The 15,894-nt window shown below is 42.7% G+C and overlaps 1 protein-coding gene across 1 annotated transcript; it reads left to right on the forward strand.

Moving 5' to 3' along the window:
• The first annotated feature begins 179 nt into the window (after nucleotides 1-179).
• Nucleotides 180-7,916, forward strand: par-6 (partitioning defective protein 6). The gene is made up of 4 exons (XM_037427565.2): nucleotides 180-393; nucleotides 3,930-4,155; nucleotides 5,494-5,903; nucleotides 6,769-7,916. The coding sequence occupies exons 1-4, from the start codon at nucleotides 328-330 to the stop codon at nucleotides 7,030-7,032; spliced, it is 966 nt and encodes a 321-aa protein (XP_037283462.1). The 5' UTR covers nucleotides 180-327; the 3' UTR covers nucleotides 7,033-7,916.
• The last annotated feature ends 7,978 nt before the right edge of the window (nucleotides 7,917-15,894 follow it).

Below are 15,894 nucleotides of genomic sequence, written 5' to 3' on the forward strand. Positions count from 1 at the left end.
AAAATCAAACGAGAATTGTTTTGACACAAATTAGAGCTCCAAAAAAAGCTTGTTTCATTCCTTTTAATTGAGTCGTAAATGCTTTTCGAGTGTGAATGTGTTTGTTTTCCTAGCATCAGTGTGATGGTTGTGTAGTACACGCCGAGAGCGGCAACCTGTGGGCAGCAGGCTGCGGTATGCGATGACGACATTTTGCTCGAGAGGAAGTTTGTGTGTGTGTCATGGTGTGTGAGCATGTCTGTGGACTTTTGTTTATAAAGTTTTAATCGCGAACATTCGTGGCGCTACAGGACATGTTAGTGTTGTAGTCTGCTCAATGAACGAGCAATGTCCAAACCGCTGAAGAATTTGCATCATCACCAGAACGGCAGTATTCTAGAAGTAAAAAGCAAGGTAAGTTTGTGTGTTTTTAGGCCTAATTTGGCAGGTGCTGTCTTCCCCCTAATTTTATTAACGGTACTTGGAAATATTTTTTGTTTTGTTCTCTGTAACCGCGTTGTCTTTGATTAACTGTATCTGCTTGCATGCTCCGCTGTTTCTACAGGTTGCAGCGCGTAAGTATGCTTGTGCAAATCACGAATCCCCAACCGTGAGAAGTTCGCTATTGGGACATGATTGCGTCGAAACCCCGGACTGTCGCGATGTTCCTGGTATTGCGTCCTCGTTACTTTGACGTTCTTAATTAGCTAGTTCAGCATGTTTGTGCGAGTGAATATTGTGGGAGAGCTATAATGCAGCGCGCCACGGATGTCGTGTCATTGCAGCTTTTGGCGGCATTTGTGTCCTGACCTGCTTTTTGGTTCAGCAGCAATCTATCTCATCTGGAATGTATTTGTCAGTTTGACGCGAAGAGGTGCTAGATTTCTAAGCCGTAAAGTTCGAGCCTCGACGGCGGAAATAGCGCGCTGATCGGAATGTGTGCTCTCTGACGCATTCTTCATGCATGAGAAAGGCACGCCTTTTTTTTTCTTTATTATATACATTTTTTTTTTCGTTTTTCACGGGTGGCTGCATCCTTGCCGAGCCCCGAGTGTGCATGTAAATGAGAGAAGTTCAGCTCATCTTTTTAATTTTTTTTCGTTTCAGCACGACGTGCCTTATTTAGTGGTGTCGCTTAGTTGCCCATTCTGCTGTCTTTTGTGGCACCGTCGTGCAAACTCGCAATTTTGAAACAGAAAATAAACTGATACAGGAAATTAGGTTTTGTTCCGACGAGTCTGTTTGAACCGTGAAACACTTTCCTTTCTTGCACACATAGTAGTAAATTCCACTCGGGCTACTGAACCTATAGTACTGTAACTAAGTGCTGGCAAATTTAGTTTAAACAAAATGACATTCAGATAATAGGTGTATTGTTTTTTCAGGGTATGATTACTCTGATTGCATAGTCCACGACTGTTGACAGCTGTAGCAGTTGGGCAGACATTGTTTTTTTTTTTCTTTTCTTTTTTCAGTCAAAGTGCTAATTACGCTTCATGGCTATTTATCAGCCTTGTTCTCGTTTCTATGTGCCAGTGCCTGTCATGAGAGAATGTTCATATGAACCATGTTTTCTGCAACATTTCCTTGTGTTGGAATCCGACTTTATTGTGTAGTTCGTTTTGTGAAAATAGAATGGAAGCTTACCCCCCCCCCCCCCTCCTTTTTTGTAGTTTGACATGTTGATAGTATAAAATGCTTGAGTGCTCAAAAACTGAATCAAATAAGGCCCTGTTTGATTCAGGCTTTGACTTGAGCAGTGTTTTATTGTTTAGCACTTGTGTTTTTGAGATGCAATATTTATATGAAATACCCATGTGGGTGTGTGACAGCTAAGTTTCAATCATAAATCTCCTTTCATTATTGGCAATGACATTATTTTCTACTGTTGCTCCATGTTTTCATATCCTTCATTCTTTGCACCTTGCCTTTCCTCTCTCTCATTTTCCTGCATTCTTTCCTTGCATATATATTTGTATACACAGCTGTGCTTGCTAAAAGGCAGCAGTATCAAACTCTCCATCATAGTTTTGATTAGGAGAGACAACACAGCTTAAATTATACTATGTTAATTGAACAAAGTTTTAGTTATTACTTTTTGAAACTGGTAGATCTCCTAATCTCAAGCTCTCTCTTGTTTATTTTGGAACAGCAGGAAATCAACAATGCGTCTCAGCATCAAGCACATGTGGCCAACTAATGTTCTGAAATGCAAGCAAAAGCTAGTTTTATGACACTAGATCATGTAAGGCTGATAACTTCACAATAGCCCCTAGTGTTGCCTATCATACTTTGCCGAGTTTGAGGAAAGGAATTGTCACCTGTCAGCCAGCACCTTTGCACATCTCTGATTTGCATGTGTCGACTGCTGTTTTCCAAGCTTTAAAACCGAGAACTTCCATCACAGCTCAAGCATGGAAAACGCTTCAGTTTATCATGGTTACGTTCCCACACATGGTGTGCCTTGTGCTTGCGGAATTTGTTTAGAAGCATAGAATAAACATTAGTGTTCGATCATATGCATTGCCTGGCTGTACTTAAGATAACAGCTGGACATTTTTACACAGGAGATAGCACCTTCCAGCTTTCCATTTCTAACATTACTGTCATATGTTAGTCAGGCTTCCATCATTACTTACTTGGTGGCTACCAATGCTTCAGCAATAAAAGAATGAAAGCACAGGGATGAGCGTGGAATCAAAAGTTCTTACAATAACGGCTTTTTCCTCCTGCTAGTGAATTGGCTGTAATGTTGCTATTGGCAAAATGTCATTTATGTTTGCATCTCTGGCTCCAGCAGGCTGTTGTGTAACTCGGTTCCATTTGTTTTTTCACTATATCTACAGGCGCCCTGAATATGGCTTGCAACACTAGAGTGTGTGTCCTCGCTAGTTCAAAGGTTGCGCACAGCTTCACGTTCTTATTTCAACAACTAAAAATTGTTGAAAAGGTGTAGACAGATGGGCCAGTTGGCATGGACCCATGGAAGCATGCAGCACGAAAAAACAAGATTGACACAAAAACAAACCATGGGAACAAGCACAGCTTGATGTCAAACAATAAAATATTATTTTTCTATTTGGGATCATACCTATGTCGGAGAAACGCATTTGATTGATTTTTGGGGTTTAACATCCCAAAACCACGATATCATTATGAGAGACGCCGTAGTGAATGGCTCCGGAAATTTCGACCAGCTGGGGTTCTTCAACGTGCACCCAAATCTGAGCACACGGGCCTACAACATTTCCGCCTTCATCGGAAATGCAGCCGCCACATTTGGGATTCAATTCTGCGACCTGTGGGTCAGCAGCCGAGTACCTTAGCCACTAGACCACTGTGGCGGGGCAGGAGAAACGCATTTAATAATGGAATAAGGGCTAGTGAAAGCCATGTGCAATCTGTGAGCTTTTGAAGCCACACGCTCCCGTGTTGCAAGTCATATTGAGTGTGACTGTACCCTAAAGGGCCAAGCTACTGCTGCATGTTAATGGTTTTTATAATTTTATGACTGGTTCCATGTAACTAATAAGTGTGTAACCAGGCAGTACACAAGAACATTTTCACATGTTAAAAAGGTGTTCCCTGCTTCTTCAAAAACAACTTGAGAAGCTCTAATGTAGTGCAAAACAGCAGATGAAAATGAGAAAGCTCATATACACAGTGCACCACCATAGCACTGTGTGGCCTCCCTATGGGCCTTCTTATGTCCCTGTGTTGTTTTGTGCTACATTAAGCTTTTGAAATAAATTGCCAACATTGCAATGTTCGTCTTCAAAAACAAATGTACATTGTTTCTATCTTTAGCGAGCTCAAAAATCTTCTTAGCCATATGAATAAGGCCCCTGATTTTGTAGTTCACTTTATCAACTTTGAAATAACCTGTGGTCTTGCAACAGCAGAGCAGATCTTACTAATGCATCATTGCTTATTATTTTAATTTTTATTAGTTTGACGCAGAATTTCGACGATTCTCACTGGACAAGTCGGAGCTGTCTCGATACGATGAGTTCTGTCGCCTCATTGAACGATTTCACAGCATCTCTGAAGTGCCGTTCAGTCTCTGCTACACTGACCCCATCCATGGTGACCTGCTGCCTATCAACAATGATGAGAACTTTGCACGTGCTGTCCAGTCTGCAAGACCACTGTTGCGGTTACTCATCCAGAGAAAAGGTGCCAAGAGGATGTTTGTTGTTTTTATCATCATTCTAAGCACTCTTGTTTTCACTTTGTGGTTTGAGCAAAAGAGGATGAGCAAAAGTCTGTTATGCATGCATTTGCTCATAGTATTCACATTCATAACCTATGTGAATTGTTCCTGAATTCATTTTGTGCACTTCGATTAGTAACCATCCTTAATGGCTAGGCCTTCCAATTTGTTGTGAATGTATTTGAGCCATTCCACTTGATTTCATAGCTTACATTTGAATTTTCTGACAGGTACCATCAGTTTAAGCTAAATCATACATGCAAAGTTAATCATCAAAATGTCTGTGGGGCATAGAAGTGTTCACCATGTAGCCAATTTCTGAGCATGGAGTTTCAATTAAACAACTCATAGAAATTGACTAAACCTGGGAAATGAACACTGGAGTGGCTTTCGAATTGTTCACATTTGAATTTATGTTGATTGCGAGTTTTGATTAGCCCTGGCATGCCCTGCAAAAATTTGATGTGAAGTAGTTCTCAGGGAGTTGGAAGGATGCTGGGATTGTAGTGTCACTGGAGTTTTTATCTATTTAGTCTCGCTGCAAATCTTGTTTATTGTAACTAACGTGATTTGAAGGCATATGCAGTCACACACATTTGTGTTCTAAACAAGCTTCACATTGTGCTGTAATTTACAATAGTGCATTATCTTCTTACCATTTACTTTTAGCTGATCTAATGTGGTAGGAAAACTAAAAATGGTTTGTCAGGCTTGAGTTGATCTTTGAAAATTCTTAGTATAAATTTTTTCACATTTCTTTATTTTACCTACTTTAGACCTGCACAGTCTTTTTCTTAGTCAAATAATACAGCTAAAAAATTTGCGTATTGCAGAAGCATTATCTATTATGAGATTCTTTAAATGCAAACTATCATTCATTTTTAACAATTGCACAGCCACTCAAAATGGTTTATTTTTAAACCTTAAGTTTGTGCATCCAGGAAAGCTGGACCCTTAACCCCCTGTTTTTTAGACTACAAGCTGTACTACTGGAAGAGACTCTCTGTATAACAGCATGCTTACTCAGTAAACTTAGCTTTTTATTTTATGTATATACACACACGTAAGACGCTAGCTTTTTAGTTTTTGGTACCCAATTACATTTTGCCTGTGGTTTAGCAGCATAACCAAATTAAGTTTACCTAGCAACTTGTACATGTTTGTACTGTTTCTATTGATTATTTTTCCCCCCACTTTGAAAGTGCAAAGTCCGTGTACCACAAAAAATATTTTTAATAGTTGGTAACTAGGGTAACACTTCAACAGACCTATAACATACTAATGGAATGTTGTATGTGCAGGGGACAGCCGTGAGGAGCTGAATGGTTTTGGGGGCCCTGGAGCTAGCCGCAAGAAGCGTTTTCTGGGCCAGTACCTTTTGCCAGCTGGTGTACGAACAGCCCGGCCTGCCCTTTCCATATCATTACCTGAAGATTTCCGCCAGGTGTCATCTATTATTGACGTAGATGTGGTGCCCGACACCTGTCGACGAGTTCGCTTGGTCAAGCATGGTTCCGACAAGCCTTTAGGGTTCTATATTCGGGATGGCACCAGTGTGCGTGTCACTCCACATGGTCTGGATCGACTGCCAGGGATCTTCATATCGCGCTTAGTGCCTGGAGGTCTTGCTGAAGGCACAGGTCTTCTGGCTGTCAATGATGAAGTATTGGAAGTTAATGGCATTGAAGTTGGTGGCAAGACATTAGATCAGGTATGGTTGCTTCTCCCAGTGCAAGACGTGCTAAAGAAAACATGTGCATTTATTGTGTCTGCTGTTTCCCATTGTTTCTCTGCAATACTATGTTTTCATTTTTTGATATATCTTCAGAGGAAAGAGAGCATTATTTTGGTGTGGTGCTTGCACCTGTACTTTCAGAAGCAGGGTGATATACTTGCATACTGACACTGTATGGCAGAGAAATAACCTACCCTTTCTATACCACAGATAGCAAAATACATGGTGTGTTTTCTGTTTGCTTGTTCATTTCATTTATGCTAAATATATTAAAAGGACTACAGCTCTCTTGTCATGAAATTAGTGGGGCTGGTGCAGTATTTTTGTTATTAGGGGATCTATAATCTGGCTTCCCATGATAACTTTGTATTACAATTACAGGCAGTACCTCTGACCACACACTGAACACAAATTGTTGTTTATTCCAGTACTGATTGGTAGTGTGGCCCTTCACTTGAGGGTGTGTTATTCTGTACATGAAATTTTAAGGGATGGATTTACCATTGTATATTTTTCACATAGAATGTGGTATGCAGTCACTGTTCTGTACTGACTGACCCAGGCATCAGTGACTTGCAATGCCACATTAACATGGTTTCTAATTACTATATGGCAATTTGTGGTGCTTCAATGTCACAGCATTGCTTCTGATGATGTCTCAGAAATTGATTGATTGATATGTGGGGTTTAACGTCCCAAAACCACTATATGATTATGAGATGTCTCAAAAATTGAGACTTTTATATTATAACTTATTTGTCTTGCTGTTTCAAAAAAAAATAATAAGCAAATTTTACAGTACTGCTTCCATAAGACAACTTCATTTGTGTTGTCCATGCAGGTGACTGACATGATGGTGGCGAATTCGTCCAACTTGATCATCACAATCCGTCCAGCCAACCAGTGTAGTGTGGGCACACTGCCTCGAAGGGGCTCATTTGGCCGCTCTTCGCAGATGTCACATGGCTCTCACAATTCCAACCCATCCGTAGTCTCGGATGATGACCGCTTGGATGAAGATGAAATCAGGGACCACACTGCTGGATTTGAGGGCCTTGACGAAACACCTCCTCGTAGCACCCATGACGGCGTGATCACTCTTTGACATGTGCCTAGGCACAGACCCATTTTCAGGGACTCTTCTTCTCTCCTTTTGTCCTATTCAGCCACCGTGGTAAGGGGCCCTTCCTGGTGCCACAGGCAGAGCCCCTTCCCCGTCTGTTTTAGATAGAGGGCATTGGCTGTGAGGCAAGTGTTTCAGCCATCCCGGAGGGCCAGCCCATGTACAAGGCTCGCTTGCCCAAGAAGCCATGAGCAGCACCAGGATTCCTGCATCCTTTTGAAGGCAGCTGCATTAGGCAGCTGCTACTGATGCTTTTCTGTTTTACGAAAAGACACTATACAAATACATACCATATATATATATATATATATTTTTTATACATTAGACAGGCCCATAAAGGGACGTGTTGTGCATGTGTGGCATTGCAGTATTTTTTTTCCTGCAGTGTGTATGAAGCCTTTTTTGTTTTGTTTTAAACAATGCTGACTGTTACTCATTTTCATAAATGATTTTGTGCATAGGTTACACCATTTTGACAGCCTCTTGCTGCACTGACCTTTTTATATGTTGTTATTGACGTTGCCTCTTCAAGTTCCATAGGTGCAAGTGACATGCATTCTTGTGCTCTTTTTTTTTTTTCCCTAGTGATGAATCTTACACATCCTGTGCTTGCACTGACACTTTTTTTTTATAGACTTTACATGCTTCCTTTGGCACGCTTTTTCTTCGAGCTCAAGTGCCTTGTAAAAAAAAACTGTGCATCCAGAATTCTTCCACGAACATTGACTCTGAAGGCAGGCCTTCATAAATGTGATTGCATGGTTTTTATGACAAACTCTGCATTCCAGGACTTGCACCAAACATTCCTTTTTTAGTTAGTGACTGTAAAGTTGAAATGCAGGTAATAAAACTTTGCTACAAGAGTATGTGGTGAATCAGCAAGGTTTACTAGTGATTTAAACTTTGCACATCTATTGTCTGTCTTTCCAGTGTTTGTGAGGTGTACTTATTTATTTCTTCTGTCATCTGCTTTCTGTTCTGTAATGGCTTCCCTTGAGAATATTATGCTGATGGAAGAGGACATCGAGAAATCAAACAATGCACTCAAGAAAGAAATCAACATACACAGCAATCTGGTCCCTTTAGAAGTTTGCCAATCTTAATCCACTGTATGCTGGCATATGTGTATGCTGCCATCTGTTGCTGCTCTATGCAAGGGCCGTGAGCTGCATTCACAGGGACTTGGGGAAGAATTGCAGTGAAAGCTCAAATCTGTTTGAAGGACAGTGTCATTAAAATAAATTGGCAAGCTATGGTCTCAATTGAATCTGTGGCTCTGCTGAAATTTTGAAAGCACCTTAATTGCCTGTTTTCAGCAAAAATAAAGCTTGAGTCTGCAAAAGCTTAGAAATGTATTTATTTTAGCATAGCATGAAATTTCTACAGTAGCTCTTGAATTGTGCTGCCAAAAATAGTCATGGTTCCATTAGGTACTTTTGCACATCAAGCAGTCTCGCGTGTTATTGTTTAACCCTAGCCTTACACTATAATGTATTTCATAGCCTTGGTTCAGCTGCAGAGCTTGAAATCCCAAAATGTTCACTTTTGGTAATTGGCTTGCTATTGCTAGATACAGTTGACAGCTCTTGTATTGGTTGGAATAGCTTGAAATATGCTGCTTTGTACTGAAGCATAAGCTACTGTTATGATGTAAAGGTCTAGTGAGAAAAGAGCTCAATTACCTGCTCATTGAGAACATTTGCGAACTTTATTGCTGACACAGGCTGGTAGCAATTGTGAAAAATTGCAGGAGCCATCTACTCACTACTAGCAGCACGTCACCTGGCATGATGGTTGTGAAGGCTTTTAATGGGTGAACAGTTTTTAATGGCACCAGTTATAACTGTAGGCCCCATGCACTTGCTGTCCCCACGTTGCTAAAATTTCTGATGCATATTTTTGGTGAATCTGCATAACATTGGTTTTCTCTTTTTTGTGTGTGAGATTGGCATTTCAGTAGGCACATTCCTAAAAAATTGCAGCTATAAAGTTGCAGAATTTCATATGAATCGCATCGTGAACATCTCGAAAATGTTGCAGCAACATGCATACAAAAGTTAGATTGTTGCAGAAAATGTTGCAGCAACATGCTTCCATGAGCTTTCAACAATTTTTTTTTAAGACTGTCCAGAAGGACCAGTTCAATGTGCTATAGTTGGATACAACTTGAGAAGATAGAAATGGCCCCTCCTGGATGACAAAACAGGGACCGCTGAAAGCCTTCGCAGCTAAATGATATCGCTTGCATGCCGGACAGAGGAGTGGCCAGCCAGTGGGCTCATGATGTCAGCCTTGAGTGCGTGCATATTTGTGTAGGCTCATAATCGTCCACCTTTGAGAAAGAAATTCCACTGCCTTCCGAAGTTGTGTCCGGCTGTAGTTGGCTCATTGCTTTTTGAATTCGTTCAAAATAGACGTTCAACATGGCATAATGAGTCTGCTAAAATTGCTGCATTTTTTTTTTACTTTACAAGGGCAGTTTCTAATGCTTAACGTCATGAAAACCTGCGGCTACTACATTCAAACCTCATTATAACAAAGTGATTGCAATTTGCCTTGAGATTTCCATACAGATACATGTTTTTGAAATGTTTTTGAAATGTTTTACTGAAGTAAATTGTCATATTAATGGATTTAAGTATATGTAATATATATATGTATTCTTGTATATAATCGTGTATGCACATCTCGCAAGAACCACATTGTGATCTGCAGTGTGTACTGAATAAATAACAAACTAAATTTGTCTTGAAAACCTAACATGCTCCACACTTTCGCGCAAGCTATATCACTTACGCCGCATAGCACCTCACTGCCCGCCCAATCCAACTTTTGGGTCATGCATTGCTCATTCATGTTTTGATATTTTTCTTCGCTCTTGGTTTTCTCTAATTCCCTATTTTAACAGAATGCAGCTATTGAAAGCCGGCTTGCCAGGTGCTAAGAGTTTGTGTGGTGTACTGAGCATTCTTTGAATGATTTAATCCATTGCACATGCAGCTGGGTAGCATTAATGCCAGATGCAACACTGCTTTCTTTGCATATATAAAGTTTCGCATCCTAGCAGCCATATATCTGACATAACAAGCAATGGCAGAAGCCAACGGGGTAGAAGGACTGGAGCAACGGAATAAAAGTGTGGTGAATGTGCCAGGGCTTATCTTTGATCTCTGGCATCACACATATATAGTGCCTCCCCTTCAGCTTAGTTACTATGAGGGTCATGTTTAAAACTCGTGGCATTTTTTTCAGATTTGGTTATAGATGTGAAAAATGTAGCAGTAAAGTACTATGAAAGGCTCATTTTTGTACCAAAATTTTATGAGCTACAGCTTAATCTGGGGAAAATTTACAAATATTTAATGGAATGTGCTGCAACTATTAGGCAGATTTCCCATCGTCTCGTCTTTTCCTCGAAGAATGTTTTGGTTTGGAGATCGCAGTTTCCTTCAAAGTGTATGCGAATACAGAAATTCTGTTGTTCCACACGTGTAAGGTAGCAAACCGGGCATAGTCGAGTGAACCTCCCTACCTTGTATTCTTTCTCTCTGCTAGGGAGCAGCTGAACCAATTGTGTTCCAACAGGAGAGTAGTTCCATAGCCTTTGCAAGAATTATGAGAACCAGCAAGAATGTGTTACGGTTTAGCTTGTATAACTTGTAAACTGTCACATTAAAGTGCCAGCATTGCTGTAAACTGCATCAATTGGTTAAGTATGGTGCACAATGCAACAAAAAAAAGGTGGTATAACAGAACTGCCTATTCGTTTTATTATTTATATCCGTATATTCCTGTTGATAATTTAAAATTCTGGTTAAGTTTTATTTTTTTTTGGAGAAGTACTGACACGAATTTTTTTTGAATATTTATCTAAACACGGGTGTCGAGAACCCTTCGAAAAGTTGGGATGCTTTATTTAAATATATATATATATATATATATATATATATATATATATATATATATATATATATATATATATAATCACCGCTACCTTCTCGCACCTTCTCTCTCTATGGGGCGAGGGTGTGCGGCTTTACGTAGCCACGTACCCTCTCCCTCCATAGAAAGAGGGCGCGCCGCCGCGTCAGAAAGCCACGCGCAGCAACGGGTACTTCACGGGAAGACAGCAATTCGCAACGTGCTAGCGGTAGCTCTTTTCCATCTGCTCTTATGCACGTAAATAATGAGAGCATTGTCTCCAGCGGCCCCTACAGTGATTTTTGTGATTTCGGCTGCATGCAGCACAGAACAACGTTATATAACGGGCAGAGGAGGTTCTATAAACGTAGGGACAGCTTTCGCAACCTCAGTGGAACTGTGTTTTTAAACACTGTAACCGTGTTGATAATGTCCTTTGCTGTGTGGTTGGCTCGCTGATGCTCAGCGACAAAAACTTAAGGAAATATTTATACATATTGGCTGGCTCTGATGAGTGGAAAGTGTAAAGGGGTGGGGCCATAAAATTTCGAGGCTATGACAAGCCTGTTGCCTTCCTCTGCATGCAGGGACATTCCACGGGAAGGCTGGACACAACAAACGTTTAGAATCTATATTTATTCACTTCCAAAGTGTGCCTAAATGCTCCTTCTCCCGCATCTCTAGCGCGTCCAGCACTAGTGAAAGCTGTAGTGACGTCACACCAGATATTTCATGATGTGAGTAACCTTCACAACGTACGTACAGGCAAAGCACCTTTTGCGGCTGCTGCAGCTAGCCATGGTAACTGCCGACACACTTGTTTTGCTCGTGCTTGTGCGGCACGTTTGTGAGAGAGCAGACGGTACTCAGCACGACACCTTGCGTCACAGCCTTCTGTGGTCACGTGACCAAGCCACCTACATTTGCTACGTTGCTGCCCAACTGTCGCTCAGAAACCGAAAGTTCTCCACATAAATGAGGCGATATTAAAATATTTAGCGGGAATACATGAATCGTGATTGATTGATATGTGGGGTTTAACGTTCCAAAGCTACCATGTGATTACAAGAGACGCCGTAGTGGAGGACTCCGGAAATTTTGACCACGTGGGGTTCTGTAACGTGCACCGAAATTTGAGCACGCGGCCCCACAGCATTTTCGCCTCCATCGAAAATGCAGCCGCCACAGCCGGGATTCGATCCCGCGACCTGCGGGTCAGCAGCCGAGTACCTTAGCCACTGGACCACCACGGCGGGGCAATACATGAATTTCGGTACGTGTATCATGCTTCATGGAGCTATAAGGGACGCTTACAGCAAGGAGCGCGCAAGCCACAAATTTGGTGGCCCCACCCCTTTAACACTGTGTACCAAGGAAACGAAAAATGTACCAAGGCTCTGGCTTGGTAAGAGAACACGTCCGGCTGAATGCAGGCGCTTCTCTGAACAGCTCAGCCAAATCTTGCAGCCGTGCGTTGTAAGTAGCCTTTCAAGCGTGCTCTCTTCATACAGAGGTCCATCCTCACTCCATTCGGTGGACGACCAATCTGCTGTATCACGCTTACATAAACCTAGAGCTCTGTTTTGATCAGATGCGCTTCTTGTCATCGATTGAAGCCGGATTCACTACGAGATTAATGTCATTAAAATGTCTCGATGCCACGCAGAAGCGTTTTTCTCCGTGTTGTTCGATGCACTCCACAGCCGCCGCTTCGAAGAGAGTAAACAACCGCGTGTTCTGCTACGGTGTCCGCCATTTTCGCGCCCGTTAAAAACCAAGAACGTGTTGCCGGCACGTGTGGAAGCAGTTTACTGTGAGTGCGGAGTTTGAAAAGGCTACGATGTTGCGGAAAGGCATTAACACGTAATCATGCTTAGACGAAGAATGCTTTTGGTGGTTTACAGCCTAACATCACTGCAATATTCACAGCCCCACGCTTGTTGTTCTTCGCTGTCTGAAATATTTTTGAAACGCGTTGCTACCGCTGTCGACATGATCATGAGCATCCAGAGCGTGGTGCAGGGAGGGGGGAACAGGCCCCTCCTTGAACGTTTTGATGCTATTTTTCTATGCTGAAGCCATAGGCCACACGTAGATTAACACACTCAGGTCCCGCATATTCGTGTGAAATGGCCTTCAGTATTGTCAGTCAACTTTGCATTTTACACACTAATATTGCCGATCATGACCCAGCAGTGTAGGAAAAGCTGCCTGTGCTTGATGGCACCCTCCTCTCCCACTCACTCTGGGGATGTTGACTCCAGCAAAAATTTTTGCGCACGCCCTGGTATGATACCTCATGTACACTCAAACGGAAACTGAGTTGTTCGACACTTACAGATCTTGCTCTTTAGGTCAAAATAACGCGCTTGCTCAGACCTTAGTCTATAGCAGACAATAATCGAAGGTCGAATTGCCGTACTACTCGGCACTGCTACTTTTAAAGATGATATCGTGGCGAAACTAGTGAAACTGTGCTGCTTCGAAACAGTCATGCAGCAATAATGGTGAAATTTTTAAGGACGTGTCGACAGTGAAGATAGCCAGTTAATAAAACGAATAAATCTGTAATTGTTGTGTGGAGATTTGATTAAAATTTATGATTTTATTATTTACCGGCATGCTCGTCTTTGGCAATAAGAGCATAAGCTAATTTCATATATATGTGTAAACAAATCAGATGACGGTGTCACACTGTGATTCAACTTTACAAGAGGGGCAACATCTGAAGGGGCAACAAAAATAAAACAGTCTATTATGGCTTACTACATCAAAACGTCATTTCAGAGTTCACTGCAGCTCACTCATGCATGCACATGTTTTACGCTCATGCCTGTTGGGGCAGGCATGAGTGTTAAACGTGCCTTCGCAGCAACTTGACACAGGTTCACGTACGCGCAGCCTCGCGTATTCAAATTGGCTTTTTTAAGCAGTGTTTTCGTGTTGCTAACAGCAACATATAATGCAGATAAATGATGCTTTTGTGTAGCTGCCGTTTGTGGGAGGGCCGTCATACTAACACTGCAAGTATATGAAACGGACTCGGTTTTGTTAAACACAGTATAAATGACAACCACGGTGCAAGAATACTTTAGGTGAGCGAACGCCGGGACTATCCGGTGCCCGATAATGCTCTGCTTCGCAAGGAGCCCGAGAGATGGCACTACAAATTTTGTCCCGGCTCCCGTCCTTTCTCTCGGTGTAGGAAATCCCCGTACTATGCTTCTACGCAGTGTTATCTATGCAGTGTTAACTCTGCCAAGTAGTCCAACATCCAACGGGCATTTCCCGACAGTGCTCTGACACATTGCGAGTGTAACACGTCGCATGTTGTTTCGCGCTCTCAGATTTACCAGTCACACCGCTATGCACGCTGTTGTGCCTCGCCCAAGTTCCACGTGGTCTTCGCGGCCTGCTGGCACCTGGCAGCTGTTGATGAGTCAACCCTGCACCGGGACGGCGACGGACGCGGACAATCTGGAAAAACCACGTCGCCGGCTCCTCTTGACACAAAAGTCGTTGGCCAAGCTTTTGTCAGCCGCCGAGAGCAACACTCCGAAGCAGCGTCGACCCAGCAGCTGTACGGGGTATTCTGCCTTGCTTGAGTCAACCTGGCTGCATCAGGGAGCGACTTTGCGCATGGGATTCCACGTCATCTCACTGTGGTGCCACGCTGGCGCGTGGGGTCTCCCTCACCAAACAGCGAACTGGGCATGTCTTGCCCCTTTCCTAGGTTCAGAGGGAGGCGGTGTTTGGCTTTCCCTCTTCGGGGACGGAGAGGAAGACGACGATCTCATTGGAGTATCCTGCGCATAAATTTTCTTTGCAAGGGATCTTGGGAAGGCGGACGATGTATAAAAACGCTAGCGCAGAGGCGCTCGTGTGTGATTCTCTTTTCATGTTGTACCACGCTACCATGTAAATACTGTATATAAACATTTTTTTCTCCTTCTCCGGCTTCTCTACTCGTCCTCTCCGGGGACTCGGATGGCCCGAGTCCGCACCACGCTACCCAAAGGCGCAACAGTGGCTGGCAGCTTATGGGATTCGCCTGCGTCGGCTGCATCGAAGTGGTGAGTGCCGCGTGTTTGCTCTTCTTTTCGCCAGACTCGTTAGCGCAGATGGTCGGTAACGTGGTAGGGTGATTTTGGTAAATTTTGATTCGCAGACCAAGAATTGGGTGGCTCGTGGGCAAAATTACCTTAGAAGAGAAACGGTGTGCATATCTAAGATGGAGAAGTTTAAGGTCCAAGAACTCCTCGAAATTTGTCAGGAGCTGAATATTTCGGTCGGCTCGGTTAAAAGAAAACAACAAATTTTGGAGCACTTGGGAAAAGAGGAAGTGAGTTTAGAAGAGGCCATTGAGGCCAGAGAAACCATTTTGGCAAAGAAAGAGGAGCGTGAGCGCTTAGCCCGTGAACAAAGAGAGGAGGAAATAAGGAGGGATCGCGAGGATAAAGAACATGAAATCCGTCTGAAAGAACTGGAGCTTCGTATGTCCGTGGGAAATCAAAATTCAGGGGGTGGAGAATCAAAGATAAAGGATCTAATCCACACCTTCAAGGCGGGTGACGACATTGCATTATACCTCGTGCATTTTGAGCGAGCATGCGAAAATGCAGGGTTTAGTAGGGAGACTTGGCCACAAAAACTGATATGCGTACTACCAGGCGAAGTGTCCGATGTTATCGCAAGAATGAATAAAGAGGACTCCGAGGTGTATGACAGGGTAAAGGCTGCATTGCTACGAAAATGTCGCCTATCGACAGAGGCTTTCCGCCTGCGGTTCAGGCACTCTAAGAGGGGCAACGAATCTCATTCAGACTATGCCTACCAAATTAGAGCCAACTTTGAAGAGTGGCTCAAAAGCGCGCAAGTCTATGGCAACCATGACAAGGTCATTGAGTTGATGGTACTTGAGCA

The sequence above is a fragment of the Rhipicephalus microplus genome, chromosome X, assembly GCF_043290135.1.
Source record: "Rhipicephalus microplus isolate Deutch F79 chromosome X, USDA_Rmic, whole genome shotgun sequence".
NCBI lineage: Eukaryota > Metazoa > Arthropoda > Arachnida > Ixodida > Ixodidae > Rhipicephalus > Rhipicephalus microplus.

Bases quoted from the DNA above. Each gene is read 5' to 3' on its own strand.
- par-6 (XM_037427565.2), top strand. From the start codon at position 328: ATGTCCAAACCGCTGAAGAATTTGCATCATCACCAGAACGGCAGTATT. The intron at 4,156-5,493 runs GTGCCAAGAGGA...TTGTATGTGCAG, and splicing joins GTTACTCATCCAGAGAAAAG to GGGACAGCCGTGAGGAGCTG. The intron at 5,904-6,768 runs GTATGGTTGCTT...TTGTCCATGCAG, and splicing joins GTGGCAAGACATTAGATCAG to GTGACTGACATGATGGTGGC.